Source organism: Lonchura striata, chromosome 6, assembly GCF_050655825.1.
Source record: "Lonchura striata isolate lonStrDom1 chromosome 6, ASM5065582v1, whole genome shotgun sequence".
Lineage (NCBI taxonomy): Eukaryota > Metazoa > Chordata > Aves > Passeriformes > Estrildidae > Lonchura > Lonchura striata.
The window spans coordinates 36,835,502-36,850,919 of NC_140708.1; the positions used below are offsets into that span (position 1 = coordinate 36,835,502).

Sequence of the window (15,418 nt, forward strand, 5' to 3'; positions counted from 1 at the left end):
AGTTCTCTGATTCTGAGGTTTTAATAGTGTTCAAACATTGCCAATTTTGCTGTGCAAATGTGTGTTCTTTGATGAGCACTTGGATCCACTGAAACTTCATCATGACCTGAGATACTTTCTCTTTGTAAAAATCCATTGTAAATTCCATTGGATGCCCTTACTTTTCTATTCACTTAAATTTGTTGCAAATCTTGGGGGACAACTGTGTCAAGAGTTCTGCCAAGTTCTTAAGAGCTTCAGAAATAGAGAATTTGGGATGAATTTTCACTTCTTTTCTATATTTGCCCCTATTCCCAGACTTAGAGCTCTTGTTCTACAGAAAGGTTTTGTTCAGTTTAACAATGATCAGTGTATGACCACTTGGCTTGAGTTTGTGTCAAAAGTCAAAAGAATATTTTTGATGAACTTGCAGAGCTTAAACACCCTGACTCTTGCTGCCGTGGTGAGGATAGAGCTCACTGAGGGATGAACAGGGGGAGAACAGAAAAAGAAGAATGTACTCACTTTTACTGCATGTTTTTGTGACATCTCTTAGGATAGAGCACAAAGGGTTTCCACGAGCCCTTGGGTTGTTTCCCACTGTAATCCCACCCTGCCACATGTTCAGTCACAAAAAGAAAAGCACATTTTACACCAGCCTAAAAAGCAGTTTTGTGTCAGATACAGCTCAAATCCAAGAAAGGGACAAGTTATATAAGTGACAGCATGAGAATTCCACAGCCAAAGAGGGATGGGGTGGAAAACCAGCAGCTCCTGCAACCACTTCTGATCCCTGCTTTCCCTGGATCAGATGCCAGGTATTGTCCTCCTGCAGAACCAGGAAGCTGTAAATATTGGTTTACAAATCAAACATGTGGCCTTGGAAGTCAGGGAAGTGGGAGCAGCAGGGAATGTGGTGTTGAGGTACAGAAACAAGAGATTGGGCTGCTGAGCTGCACCCTTGGGTGACTCTGCCTATAAATTCTGGTGTCCTCCTGCATCAGGAGCTCCAAGGAGATGGCTGCCACCAGGATCTTGTTTTGGATGGTGGTGGTAATCCTTCACATTCATCTGGATGCAGGTAAAGAGCCTCACTTCTGGTCACCTTTGTAGCTTTATTTCACGTTGGGATTTAATGGTTAAAGATTTATCAGCATGGCTCAGCTCTTTTGAAAACCATGAGCAGGTCAAACCCATGAGCTGAACAAATCAATGTTATCAAAACTTCTTAATGAATTTAATTTTTTTCCCATAATTTTTTGTAAAGAGCCTAGTAAAGGAAATTAAAATGAATGTACTGCAAAGCCAATTATAACATTTTCCAATCCTTTATATTGGGATAACGGATGTAAAGACTAATAAGTATTTTCTGGACTAAATACATATTTATTTTAAAGTGGGTGAGGTGTAGGAACTGTGGGGTTTGTATTTGATCAGATTATAATGGAAATTACTGTAACTTTTTATTAGTTTAATTTCCCATAGGCTAATTCCTAATTTAATTTGGCTACAGAGTCAATGGTCTACCAAGCCACTCCATCACTTTGTGGACCAATACAAATAACAGTGAGTCTGATGGAAAAACATCTAAAGTGTTGCCAGAGCTGCTGTCTCTCCACCCCTTCCTCTTTCAGGTGTAAAAAGCCATCCAGCCCCACAGAGTTGTGAATATCCAAGTGATGTACAGGATTCCCTTTGGATTATGGAGATTTATCCTGCTCCCTGTCCCTTTTCCCAGCTCAGGGGGCTGGGTGACCTGAGAAATCTGGTCCCACTTCAAGGCACTCCCTGGGCCACTTGCAGGTTTTGGTGGGCTCACAAAGAGATGGTTACTGGGAGAAAATACTGCTGAGATTGACTAAAGCAGACAGAAATCTCCTGGATCTCAAGTTCATTGGCTGCAAATTGCTAGAGACTGGAACAGGGTTTGAGGAAGTTGCATGTTAAATTTGCCTCGTTGACCTTCACATATGATATCTTACTTTTTCCTTCTCTAGCCACAAGTTCCTCAATAACTACTGACTTCACGACTACTAAGTAGAATTTATCGGACTGTTACTTTCTATAACTGTGATAGATTTATGTTTTTGCAATAGCATTTATTGTTGGGAAGAAATTAGTATGATTACAAGCTCACATTTTCTTTAGGGTGGGGATAGGATGTACATGAGAACTAAATTATCTGGGATGGAGGAATTTGGGGATGGCTTTGCCCTCCAGCAACCAGCCTCCTTGCTAGAATGAAAAAGATCTTCTGTCACCTGTGCTCTCCAGTGGGATCTTGACTCACTTCCTCTTTCAGGTGTACAGTTCTGGAATGAACTTGACTTGAACTAATGAACTAAAAGCCAAAACCTGCTTTTCCTTTCCATGCTCACACACACACACCCCCTCACACAGAGCAGAAAGAAATAGCATTCAGGGCTGCTGCCAGACTCAGGTTTTTACTGCCCCCATTATTTGCTCTCTCCATAAATATTTGGGGTGCAATTAGTGATACTGAAAACTAAGCTGGGATGTTGATGTTCAGCTGGAAAATACTGAGTTGCTGTTTAACCCTTTACATTGCCACCCAGCTAATTTAGATTTAAAGCCTTGCATGTATGAGGAGTAGCGTGGTGGGATGTGTTGGAAAGTTTCCTAATATCTGAATAAATGACATTTGTGCCTGTCAGGATCTTTTGCATCCAGAATCACTTTGAACACATAGACTGTGAGTTTGAGAGCCAATGCCACAGGTCTTATCAAACATGATATTGGTGAGGGCATATTCCCACCTCTCAGGCTGTCCACAAAGTAGGATTTTTATCCCCAGTTTTAGCTGGAGCTAATCCACTCCCTTGCAAATCCACTGGCACCCCTTTGCCAGTGCCACCAGGGGATCCTGTGCATGCAAACTTCTTGTCCTCATTGCTTAATTCATGTAATATTCCTTCAACATGTTTTTTCCTTGTTTTTGTTTCTTGTGTTAACACTAGCATATTCTCCAACAAAAATGCCTCTAACAGATAACTTTAAAGTTACATAAAAATGTACATTGCCTATAGAGTTGGCCTTGCTAAATATTCTCTCTCCAGGCTGATGAAAACTCTCCTACTCCAGCAGCAGCCAACATACCAGGGTAGTCAGTGTCCTTCAGACTGGAGTCCCAGATGCTGAATGCACCCATGTAGAATCCACATGGCAGCACATATGTGCACTTAAAACACAGCATGTAATTGAATATTTGTTGCTCCTCTCACAGAAAGAATGAGAGTCATCACTGCAATGAACAGCTTAGTTAAATCACTGCTTGGGTTAAAAGCTTAGGGTAATAAAGCCAGGTTAAAAGTGGAGGTTATATAAATGCAGCGGATTCTGAGTATCTCTGAAATCTCAGAGCAAAATCATCCACGGTTTAAACAGACAAATTTTGGCTGACTACAGGTTTGTTGGACAAATTTTGGCTAAATACAGGTTTGTAGTCTGCTTTTCAGTCACCTGTGTAGGGACAGAGCAGGACTCACATGAAATGCCGTTATTAATTCTGAATATAGGTTTGGTGCTGTCACCCTATCCAAAAACACCAGGAAAGGGATCGCCTTTCTCTGCCTGCCAGAGCCCTGTCCTGAGGGACACCTCTGATCTCTTAGTGCCACCTGGAGGCTCTCCATCAGCCCTAGCAGGGAAAACCTTTTTTGACCATGTTAGTGAAACCAGCTCCAGCGGTATTGATGGGAATCAGTGTTGGAGGGGGAAGGGAATGAGAGGCAGCTTAGATGTGGTGGGAATGTCAGCAGAACCTGGGACAGGGGGCTTTTGGAGACTCCTTTTTTACCTGCAGCTGTGCCCGATGAAAATAATGCAGCCTCCCTTGTCACTGGTCTTGTTCTGAGCACCTCCCCAGATATTTTATGTCATTGTCATTTCTGTTGAGGTTTTCCTTGCTTGATTTGGAGAAAGAGGCCGTTTTTCACAGCCTATTCTCATATCAGTAGCAGAGCTACCAGCTCCTGATCAGCTCAGCTGAAACCAGCAGATAGAATCAAAGTATTGTTCCAGCTGAAAAAGACCATTAAGATCATCAGTTCAGCCATTAACCCAGCAGCTCCATACATTTACGTGTCTACATGTGCACATTTACATGGCTTTTAAATCCCTTCAAGGGATGGTGATTCCACCAGTGTCCTGGGCAGCCTGTTCCTTCCAAGGAGAGATTTCCCCTTATCTCCAGTCTGACTTGAAGCTGTGTCCTTGTTATGGGGGAGAAGGAACTGACCCCCACCTGGCTACAGCCTCCTTTCAGTGTAGGGAGCAATAAGGTTCCTCCTGAGCCTTCTTTCCTCCAGGCTGAGTCCCCACAGCTCCCTTGAGTGGATCCCATCCAGCCCCACAGAGTTGTGATTATCCAAGGATTCCCCTTGGATTATGGAGATTTATCCTGCTCCCTGTCCCTTTTCCCAGCTCAGGGGGCTGGGTGACCTGAGAAATCTGGTCCCATTTCAAGGCACTCCCTGGGCCACTTGCAGGTTTTGGTGGGCTCACAAAGAGGTGGTTACGGGGAGAAAATACTGCTGAGATTGACTAAAGCAGACAGAAATCTCCTGGATCTAAAGTTCATTGGCTGCAAATTGCTAGAGACTGGAACAGGGTTTGAGGAAGTTGCATGTTAAATTTGCCTTGTTGACCTTCACATATGCTGTCTTATTTTTTTCTTCTTTAGCAACAACAAGACCCCCAACAACTACTGGCTCCACAACAAGTAAGTAGAATTCATCTGATTGTTATTTCCTATAGTAGTGATAGATTTATGGTTTTGAGATAGTATTTATTGTTGGGAAGAAATGAGTATGATTACAAGCTCACATTTTCTTTAGGGTGGGGATGGGGATGTACATGAGAATTATCTGGGATGGAGGAATGTGGGGATAGCTTTGCCCTCCAGCAACCAGCCTCCTTGCTAGAATGAATAAAATCTTTAACTTGTGAACTTCAGTGGGATCTTGACTCACTGGAGGAAGTGACAGCTCCCAAAGTATTTGTCCTAATTCTTTTGCTCTCTGTGTTTTTTGTTTATGTTTTTTGGTTTTTGTTTTTTTTTCTCTCTGCTTGTTCTCCTCCACAGCTCCAATCATATTTGATGGTGAGTCTGTTTGCCAGGGTTCTCGTCATGGCCCTGGGCACAGGGATGTGAGTGCCTGCCCAGGCTGCCCCAACCTCTCCATCCTACAGTGTGGGAGCTGAGAAGGGGCTTCCAGCCCTGGGCTGTGCTGCAGGTGGATGCAACCACACCCAGAGAAGGGTGTGGGATGTCATTCCCTGGACCCAGAGCACCACTGGCTTGACCAAGGGCTTTGTGTCTCTCGAAGAGCTGCAGCTGAGGCTGAACAACGGGCCCAACCGGTGTGCAGGGAATGTGGAGATCTACTACTTCGGAGCCTGGGAGAAGGTGTGTGGCTCCCTGTGGGACATGCAGGACGCCACGGTGGTGTGCAGGCAGCTGGGCTGTGGCTTCCCTCTGGCAGCCATGTACTCCTTCCCTCCGAGCAGCTCGTACCCGTACATGATTTCTGAGGTGAACTGTACGGGCAGTGAGAACTACGTGTGGCAGTGCCCCTACCAATACAAGTACAGTGCCTGTTACCATGGAGCCGCTTCTGTCGTGTGCTCAGGTGGGTGTCTGTGCTTTGGTGGCATTTTCCTCAAGAAAATCCATCTGGATTGAGGTGGGATGAAGGCTGCCCAGCCCTTGCTCCACGTTCAGCAGGGCAGCAGCAGGTCCACGTGCCTGATGCAGAGTGGGGTGTTTCATCAATCTCATGTTTGCAGACTGTACCTGGGAAATCTGGGGTTTGGGCATCACTCCTGCACGGAGCAGGGTGTGAGGAGAGGGATGGTTTTTAGTCAGGCCATCCTCCCCATGGGTTCCTCCATAACTTTCCATGAAATTAAATACGTGGTCCAAGGGGAGCCAAGCAGTCCTGGTGCCTCACATCCTCTGATTTTCTCCTTCCAGACTCGGGAATAGCAGTGACTCCAACACCAGGTAACAAGAGATTTCTTTTTATATATGGGTTTTCCATTGGGTTTTCTTTCTCTGGGATACTCTGTGTATGCTGTACAGACCCTGGCTAATGTCCCTAACATTCAGGGAGATGTGGGATTGCTTGGGATCATTTGGGATTGAGCAGCCACTTCTGTGGGAGAGGTTTGGCACTGGTCTTCATGGTGCTGCAGTGGGGATGCCCTTGAGCAAGTGCTGGCACTGCAGCCACCTCAGTCCTACCACACTGCAGTGCTGCCTGTGGGCTTTGGCTTTCACTGGGGTTTCATGTGGGCTTGGAGAGGGGGGACTCCCAGCAGGATGATCCTCTTAGGTAAAACTCTGCTTGTTCCTCTGCTGCTCTCTCCCTGCAGCACCTGCTGTCTCCAGATTGATGCGCACCAGGATGTGGACTACAACAGGTATGTCCAGAGGAGCTATGGGGCTGGACTAGCTTCTGCCCTCAGTTATGCATCACAGAATCACAGGATGATGAAGTTGGAAGGGATCTCTGGAGTACATCTGGTCCTACCCCCTGGCTAAAAGCAGGATCAGCCAGAGCTGGCTACCCAAAGCCATATCCAAAGGGTTTTTGGCTATTTGCCACCTCTGTGGGCAACCTGTGTCTGTGCTTAGTCACCCTTGCAGAGAAATTCTCCTGATGTTCAGAGGAAATCTTCTGTGTTTCAGTTTGTGCCCATGGTCTCTTGTCCCCTCACTGTGCACCACTGGAAAGAGCCTGGCTTCTGGAGAGGGCTGACTCCAGGCAGGTTGTATCTCTTAGGAAAAATGCAGGCAGTGAATCCTGCTGATTTCTCCCTGCAGCACCAGGTGCCTCCAGCTCAACTTCCCCTCTGTCACAGACCACATTTAGGTCCACAGGAGTTAGGGGGTCTGATTATTTCCTTCCCCAGGTGGACAGCCATCCCCATGGATCTGGGTTATTGTATGAGCTGAGCACAACCCGTGCCTTGGGCTGGGGGGAGCAGGGATGATGTTTTGGGGTGCCTGGCAGGGAGGGTCCCTGTGGGGCTGTGGCAGAGCCTCCTTGGCAGGGCCATGCTCATCAAGAATCTGATGGATTCTGGCAATGGGATAAGATCTCTCTGCCATGGCTCTGCTCTTTCCCTCAGGGAACATCTCCTGTGGTGGCTTACTTCAGGCATTGTCTGGCACCATCCAGAGCCCGGGATACCCCAACTCCTACCCCAACAACGCCTACTGCGTGTGGCGCATCCAGCTGCGGGACCCGGCCCGCAGGATCCAGCTGCAGTTCACGGACGTGGAGTGAGTCCACGGGGCGGCCTCGTCCCCACCGCTGCCCGAGCTCCGGGCGGGCATGGAGCCGGGGTGCTGGGCCCGGCAGCTGTGCTCAGCAGATCCTGCTGTCCCCGCAGGCTGGAAGGCAGCAGCTGCCCCTACGACGCCATCGAGGTGTTCGACGGAGGGTCCCCCCAGAGCGGGCGCCTCGGCCTCGTTTGCCGGAACGACGATCGCGTCTTCAACTCCTCCGGGAACCAGCTCACCGTCCTGTTCCGCAGCGATGGCAGCGTCACCCGGAGGGGCTTCCACGCCTACTACTCATCATTTCTTGCCTTCAATGCCACCGTGGGTAAGGCTAGAGCTGGCCTTTTCTCCTCGCCAGGGCAGGAGCTCAAACTCGGTCACAAAGATCTTCTGGTGGCTCTCAGCACCTTGTGGGCATCCAGATCCTCTGGCCCCACTTAGAGGCAGCCTGGCTCAAGGGCATTCTTCAGGAGAGGATGGCCATGAAGCTGCTGCCAGACACTGTTTCTTTGCCTGGTGGGCAGGAATGGGACTCTCTCCACCTCCCCCAGTGCTGCAACTGAGCTATCATCAGTTTTCCTGAGTGTGCTGTAGGCAGAGGATTTGCTCAGCCCTGGCACACTCATTGCCGCAGAGGCCAAAGGCTACTTTTTGTTTTTCCAAAATAAAGGGTGGTGATGTGCTCAGCCACAGTGCAGAGAATTCCTTTTGGCAGCTGAGGAGCTGTGGAGCAGCAAGGCTGGCTGCTGCTCTGTCTGCAGTGCCAGGCTCCCTCGGAATGGCAGCAGCACCATCTGCCTGACCTCTCTCCAGTTTGGGGTCCCCAGCAAACATGCTGAGGGTCCACTCTGTCCCACCCTGCTGACCATTAACAAAAGAGGCCAAGGCCCTGCTAATGGGAGCTCTTCCATGTGCAGAACACCAGCTGCACCCTGGGCTGGTGGGTGGATGGGGACCTGCCATGTGTCCAGGTTGTGACTGTGGGTCTGGTGTCTGTGTCCCTTCAGGAGCCCTTCTGGGGAGGGGTGACCCCCAGAGGGCTGTTTCTCTTAGGCAAAATGCTGAGTGTTCACCTGCTGCTCTCTCCCTACAGCTCCCGATACTTCCACTCCGTCACCAACCTCAGGTAGGTTTGGAGGACTTGGGTAAGTTTGTGAACGAGATATTTATCAGCATTCTTTTTTTGAAACAAAATTATTTGATTAGTTTTTTCCTCTGTGGTCATTAGCAATTGTAATAGGGGGTTCCTATTTCAAGGAACAGCTGACCTTCATAATTCCAGCCTCAAAACTGCCCAGTTCTGTGGAAATTATTTGTGTCCTGCTAGTGCAGGCACTGCAGATCAGCATTATAAAATCTATTCAGTGTGGTTAGCATCTCCTAACCTGCATTCAGGTGTATATGAACCTGATGGAGAGGCTACTGAAGCTGATAGAAGTCACTATCTCTTTATTTAGACATAAACTTCACACAGACATACTCCAAACACAACCCTAAAGGTGCATACATATCTTTTTCTTCTTGTATTTTTCTCTGCAGAAGATTATTCTTGTGGTGGTTTGCTCTCCTCTTCATCTGGTACCTTACAGAGCCCATTTTACCCCAGAAATTATCCAAACAATGCCAACTGCGTGTGGGAAATACAAGTAAAAAGCAACTTCCGTGTCATGCTTGAATTTACAGATATTCAGTAAGTAAGAATTTATTACTGGGGAAAGATGAACATATGGGACTGAAAACTTGGACTTACCAAGCAAATGCCTACTTGATTTTAAGGATCTTTATCAAAGCTTTTAGTACATCTAGGGAAGATGTGTTCATTTTTGAAAAAAACGTGGCTGACATCTAATGATACAGAAATTGGTGGCTGTAGATTCTGTTCCAAAGATTTGACAGTCATATCAATCAAATGTCTTCTTCTGCCGAAGATAAAGAGATAATCAAAAAACCAAACCAACAAGCAAACAAAAAACCAAGAACATAAAAATGAAGCATTAAACCAAATAGTTATGTTGCTTCCCAGGATGGAAGGTGGCAGATGCCTCTCTGACTACGTGGAAATCTATGATGGGCCCCTGCAAACCTCTCCTCTCCTTGGGAAGATTTGTTCTGGTTATCACCCCAGGTACACATCGTCCTCAAACCTGCTGAGCGTCCGCTTTCACAGCGACTCCCGATACACATACAGAGGGTTTCAGGCCAACTATTATTCCACTCCAGCTGATGACAGCACCAGTAAGTTCATCTTTAAAGCAGAAACATGCTTTTCAATTATTTTCTAGTTCACTGATTGTTAATCTTGTTAGTGTTTTAAATTAGATCTGCAAAATTTAAATTAGATCTGTAGCGTTTTCGTGGAGATTCAAGTCCGTGGTTTGGATTCTGAACTCCTTCTATATCAACTGCCTCTGCAAAAGATAATGTTTATTTAATCCGCTTCTTGCAACCTTTTTTGGTCACTTGACTGAGCTTGTAACATATTTTCTCTGCCACCCACTAGCACTGCTGTGTTTGCCAGACTACATGCATGTGGTTGTGAGCAGATACTTCCTTCAGACCCATGGCTACTCTGCTTGGAACCTCACCCTGAACGACCCCTTTTGCACACCCAACATCACATCAAATTCTGTGTCATTTGACATTCCATACACTCGCTGTGGCACTGTCAGAGAGGTAGGACTGAACATTTCAACAAAGTGGGCAAATAACGGGAGGATATAAAAATTCAAACAGAATATTTTGCTTTGAAAACCAGCACAAATTGAAAGCTTCCCTGCAGGGACTGGAAGTGTCCTGGTGATTATGGGTTGTCTCCCTCTCTAGTAAAGGATGAGGTTTATTTGCACTTGCATTTTCTTCCTCTGCAAACAGGACATTCCCTTACAACCCATTATTCATCTCCAAAGGAATAAGCTGTGGAAGGATACAAATACTTGGCATTTTCAAGGTCCTAGGCTGAGTGTGATAGTTACAAAAGTTTCAAAGCTTTCACTAAACATGACTAATAATATTGTGGCCAGATTTCAGTTGAACATTCAGGTACAGCACATTAGTTAATGTACTTAATGTTGTACAGGTTGTATTTAATTCTGTTACATCTGCATTTATTGTGAGTAGTTTTCTAGACCAAAATTTGGGCACTGAATGTCACATGAATATTACACAGTTTTATCTTGAGAACAGAAATTACTAGACTCAGATTTTTCCACATCAGACTTTCTGGGAAATAATGTTTTTACAGTGCACATTGCTGTAAGGGTACAGCAAAGTTCAGAATGCACAAGAGGGTACCTGGCTCTATGAATTAATTTTGCATTTTATTTTATGTGCCAAACAGGGAAACAACAACACAATCAGCTATTCCAACATTATTAGAGGGTCCTCTTCTGGTACATTAATCACAAGAAATAGAAATCTTCTCTTGCATGTCAACTGCAAGATGCTCCAGAACACTTGGGCAAAAACGATGTACGTCGCGGACGGCAACTTTGAAGTCAACGAAACTCAGTATGAAAGATATGATGTAAACCTCACATTTTATGACTCTTCAAGCTTCTCACGACCAGTGTATGACTCACCCTACCATGTTGGCATCAACCAGAATTTGTTCCTGGAAGCTTCCCTGCATAGCTCTGACCCAATGCTGGAGTTATTTCTGGACACTTGTGTGGCATCTCCCACTCGCCACAATTTTACAACCAGAACCTATCCTATCATCAAGAATGGGTGAGTTCCTATGAATTACAATTACAGATACAACTGCCTTCAAACTCCTGTCTCTCTTATTAATTTTTTTAAATTTAATAGAATAATGTGAATATAGCACATAATAATGATGGTTTCTAGTCAATTAATGGACAATAGCATTCAGGGTTCACTGGGAAAAGGGAGATGGATTGACCCAAAATATAACATACACAGACCACAGCTTAAAATAACAAGTAGACTAAATGGCTATGGCCAGTTCACGATGGATTATTGTTATTGTTGTTATTATTATTAAGGTAATAGTGAAATACCTCAGGTAAGGTTAATTTACCTTCACAGAATCATACAAGCACCACATATCAGACATATGACAGGCTGAGGAAAGGCAATGTGGTTCAATTCTGCCAAAGAAAGGCATTTTGGTTTTCCCGCTTGTAGCTTTCTGAACCGTTTTCGTTGTGTTTAAAAATGACTTCTCATGCTGTGTGTTTTATTGCATGTAAATGACTGACTGCCGTGTGTATTCATGAGAGGGGTTTTTTGTTCCTTTTTAGGTGTGTCAAAGATCCCACCTATGCTACTTATTACTCTCCTCAGAGGAACATCCTCCGGTTTAAATTCAGTGCCTTCCAGTTCATTCGGAGCAATCCTGAGGTTTACCTGCAGTGTGAGCTGGTGGTGTGCAGGGCCTATGATTATTCTTCCAGGTGCCACCAAGGCTGTCTTCAAAGGTCCAAGAGAGAGGCAAGCTCTGACCAAGAAAGTGTGATTGTTGTTGCTGGTCCAATACAGCTTTGGGAACCTGGTTCTGAGGTTATGAATGAACTTGGATCTGCCTAAAACTGTCTCCTTTGACAGACAGCATCTTTAAATTTCAATTGAATTCTGGAAGAAACTATGCTGCTCGATTGCCAGAAGCTCTAGAATAAATATTAGGAATATGCTTACTGACTCATGCCTGTTAATCCCACGTCACATCATTCTTCCCCATATAACAAAAATGCTACCTCAGCAGTTCTATGGGGAGTGAAATTTGTGATCTTCAAGCTTTTTGTTCGTTGTTTGCTTCCTTAATGGTAACACTGAAATGTGGAAATTGCAGTTAGGTTCTATAAACAAGTTCTATTAATACACATCTGAGTCTGAATGTATAGAGTGCAAGAAATCTGTTAATCTAGTATAATGTTTTCCAACATTTTTTACATTTTGGACATAACACAATGAGGGATAAAGCATGATCAGGTCTTTTAGCTTCTCCCAGAGCTGAATTCTTTTTTGTCATCCAGGAAAACCTGAATTCAGCTGCTGTTTCATCTGATGTTTCATAGTTTAATTTTTGCTTTCAGCCCCTGGCAGTTCATGGAATCACAGAATATGGAAGGGATCCACGGGGATCATTGAGCCCAGCTCCTGTTCCTACACAGACACCCCAACAATCCCACCCTGGCACTGCTGTCCAAACTCCTGGGGCTCTGGCAGCCTTGGGGCTATGCCATTCCCTGGGGAGCCTGGGCAGTGCCAGCACCTTCTGGGGAAGAACCTTTCCCTAAATCCAACCTAAACCTCTCTGACACAACTATGCCCTTGAGTCCTGCCACTGGCCACCAGATATTGGTGCTGTCCCTTCCCCTCAAGAGAAAGCTGCAGTCCATAATGAGGGCTCCCCTCAGTCACTGTTCTCACTCTGGATGAGCTTCTCTTGAGGCAGAAAATGAAGAAAGCAATTCCATACCAGATTAGGTAAACCTTGCCAAACACCTGGTCACATTGTCTGAGTAGTTTGGTGGATTGAGCAATTTCCTTGCACTGAGTAATTTCATTGATGATTCAAGATTAAAATCCAAGCCTGACTGGCCTTCCTTGGTGGAAAAGAGGTGGGCTTGACATAACAACTCAAAATTGAAGGAAGCCAAAAGACCAAGAAAAGTTTAACAAGCCTCAGATTGGTTTTGGTGCAACACAACAGCCACCCTGTAATATTGGGCTCTCTTATTTAATCACAGCACATGAACCATAAAATCCCTCTCCTCAAGATGGATATCTTGGTTCTGCCAGTGAAAAATACAGCCAGATTTGCTGTGAGACCAGCACAGCATAACACCTTATATCTGTAACACCTGATCTCTGTCAGCCTGAGGGCCATCCTGTGGCATGTACAGGGAACCAGCACTACTGTGGCACCTCAAATTCCAGGTTAAGTTTTGGGCCCCTCACTGGAAAATGCCACTGGAGCATGTCCAGAGAAGGGCAAAGGAGCTGGGGAAGGGTCTGGACCACAGAGTGGGAGCTGGAAATGTGTTCAAAACTTCCCAAGGGAAAAAGCCTTAGATCAGACTTCAACACCTTTCACTTATCCTGTGCCACTGTGATAAAGTCATTGCACCACAGCCAGAGGAAATTTCTCAGTGGAAGGTTCTTGAAGGGGAAGAGGGCTGGGAGATAACATGGGCTGAGGATTGAACTGGATGGAAATTAATGACAGACAAGGGTTTAATATTTGTGACTTAAGTCAGTGGAGTAGCTAATGGTTTCTGATGAGTTCCTGTTATCATGCAACCACAACCTACAAAATTGCAGCCAAACCCCACATGTCTCTATAATTTCCCCCTCTATTAAATACTGGTGAATTAATATAAAATACAGCAATGTCCCCAAAGAGGTATTTGCACTGTCATATTTACCTTAAAGTCTGAAGTTCTCCTCACCATTCCTTGACTATGTACAATAATTCTTCTCCAGTTCTATATAAAAATCTTAAGTTTAGGGCAAATGGTGTAGTCATTAAAGTGCTCTAAGTAAATGCAAATGATGATTATTAATAAATGGCATCTACTCTCATATTTTCTTTTTTTAACCACACTTCTCTGAAGTGCTCCACCAAATCTTTTCTGAAAAGGTTTGTACTTGCATTTATTTCTCTTTCAAGGCTGCTGGTCACTAATGTGGGTCAGTTAAAGCCCACATTATTATTCTCAGCTCAAATTCTTGGTTCAAAATTACACCAATCTTGCTACACTGTAGGGTGGCAGCTACAAAGAGAACAATGGAATAAGTCAATGGCCATTGTCTTTTTCTTTTTGAAGGGATGACTCACCCATCCTTATGACAGGACAGAGCAGATTCATTGTGTTGTTGTATTCATGTGGACCAGGGAACACCAAAGCCAGAGCTGCAGCACAGCTTAAGAAAATCATTTAGGTTCTCAAAATCCTCAAGAAAAGCATCAAAATCCTCAAGAAAAGCATATAGGTCAGGGATGAGGAAAGGATATAGCAAGAGATGAGATATATGAAATTCTACCTTGCAAGCACAATGCAGAATCTCTTCAGAGTACTTTGAACATTTCTATGGATCTGATCTGTTCTGGGACAGTATTTGTTGAGCTCGAAGTCAGTCTAATATATCTGAATATCAATGAAAGCCATAAAAATATATTTTATATCCTCTCATTTTAAGATATCTCCACCACCTTTTTCCCCTCTTGTTCTTTATAATACATTTAGATATACAGATCAATACAACATTCATCTTCTCTAACAAAAAGATGTTTGCAGAAGTGCCTGGCTTAGGCAAACAAGTCTTGCCAGCTGTTCCAGCAGGGTGTGAGCCCTCGAGTAGCCAGTTACTGCAGCCAGTGCCTGCCCATGAATTATGGTGCAGCCAAATTCTGGGCTCTGTTCTTTTCACAAATTCTTGGTTATTTATATAACAGCAAAGACAGCGTGGAGCCCACTGGGCAGACCTCATCTCTGACTTTGAATGGTAAAGAACAAACCCTGGCCATGCCCTGGTTGTGCCAGGCTGTGCACCGTGCAGGAGGATGTGGCACAGTCTGGCTTGGTTTTGGGGAGTTTTCCAGTGTGGGGGCTGAGGTATGTTTGCCCTCAATATGCACCATCATTGTGAAACTTATAAACTTAGAGCTTCACTCAAGCAGTGAGTAGTTCAGCAAATATCTTCAGGATGGATTTCAAGAAGTGTGTTGGAGGCCTGATCATGCAGAGGTTAAGGCAAACACTTCACTGCCCCAGTGGTTTACAAAGAATTTGGGATACTATTCATAGTAGAAAAGTTATGCACATAACTTATTTAAACATTTGCTAATTCAAATATTTTATTTTAATCGTTTCTCTTGGCTCACAGTTAAATGTCAATGCATATTTGCCATCATGCAATATTTAATACATGCAATATATGTGTAAAACTGGTTTCACTTACTGTGGCAAAGTTAACTAACTTCTCTTCCCTGTCTGTGAATTGTTATAGAATGCCTTGTAACGTTGGGGGTAAGGTGAGAAGTATTTACAGTTGACATTGCCCACTCATTCAGTCAATACTGCTGCCTCACATGATCAGACCTAGAGCATCCCTCACACCATAAAAAGAACACTGGCAGAGATTATCCGCCCAGTTAGGTGGGAA

At 44.7% G+C, this 15,418-nt stretch overlaps 1 protein-coding gene across 1 annotated transcript; it reads left to right on the forward strand.

The window, feature by feature from the left end:
* Positions 1-900: 900 nt before the first annotated feature.
* LOC146767090 (scavenger receptor cysteine-rich domain-containing protein DMBT1-like) lies at positions 901-11,940 on the forward strand. Its single transcript, XM_085582913.1, has 14 exons — positions 901-1,060; positions 4,682-4,720; positions 5,084-5,101; positions 5,328-5,630; positions 5,975-6,004; positions 6,376-6,423; positions 7,135-7,288; positions 7,399-7,613; positions 8,382-8,414; positions 8,828-8,978; positions 9,312-9,523; positions 9,789-9,961; positions 10,626-11,014; positions 11,551-11,940. The coding sequence occupies exons 1-14, from the start codon at positions 997-999 to the stop codon at positions 11,834-11,836; spliced, it is 2,115 nt and encodes a 704-aa protein (XP_085439039.1). The 5' UTR covers positions 901-996; the 3' UTR covers positions 11,837-11,940.
* The last annotated feature ends 3,478 nt before the right edge of the window (positions 11,941-15,418 follow it).

Coding starts and splice junctions, on each gene's coding strand:
- LOC146767090 (XM_085582913.1), top strand. CDS start 997: ATGGCTGCCACCAGGATCTTGTTTTGGATGGTGGTGGTAATCCTTCAC. Junction 5,631..5,974: donor CGCTTCTGTCGTGTGCTCAG/GTGGGTGTCTGT, acceptor TTCTCCTTCCAG/ACTCGGGAATAGCAGTGACT. Junction 7,614..8,381: donor TGCCTTCAATGCCACCGTGG/GTAAGGCTAGAG, acceptor CTCTCCCTACAG/CTCCCGATACTTCCACTCCG.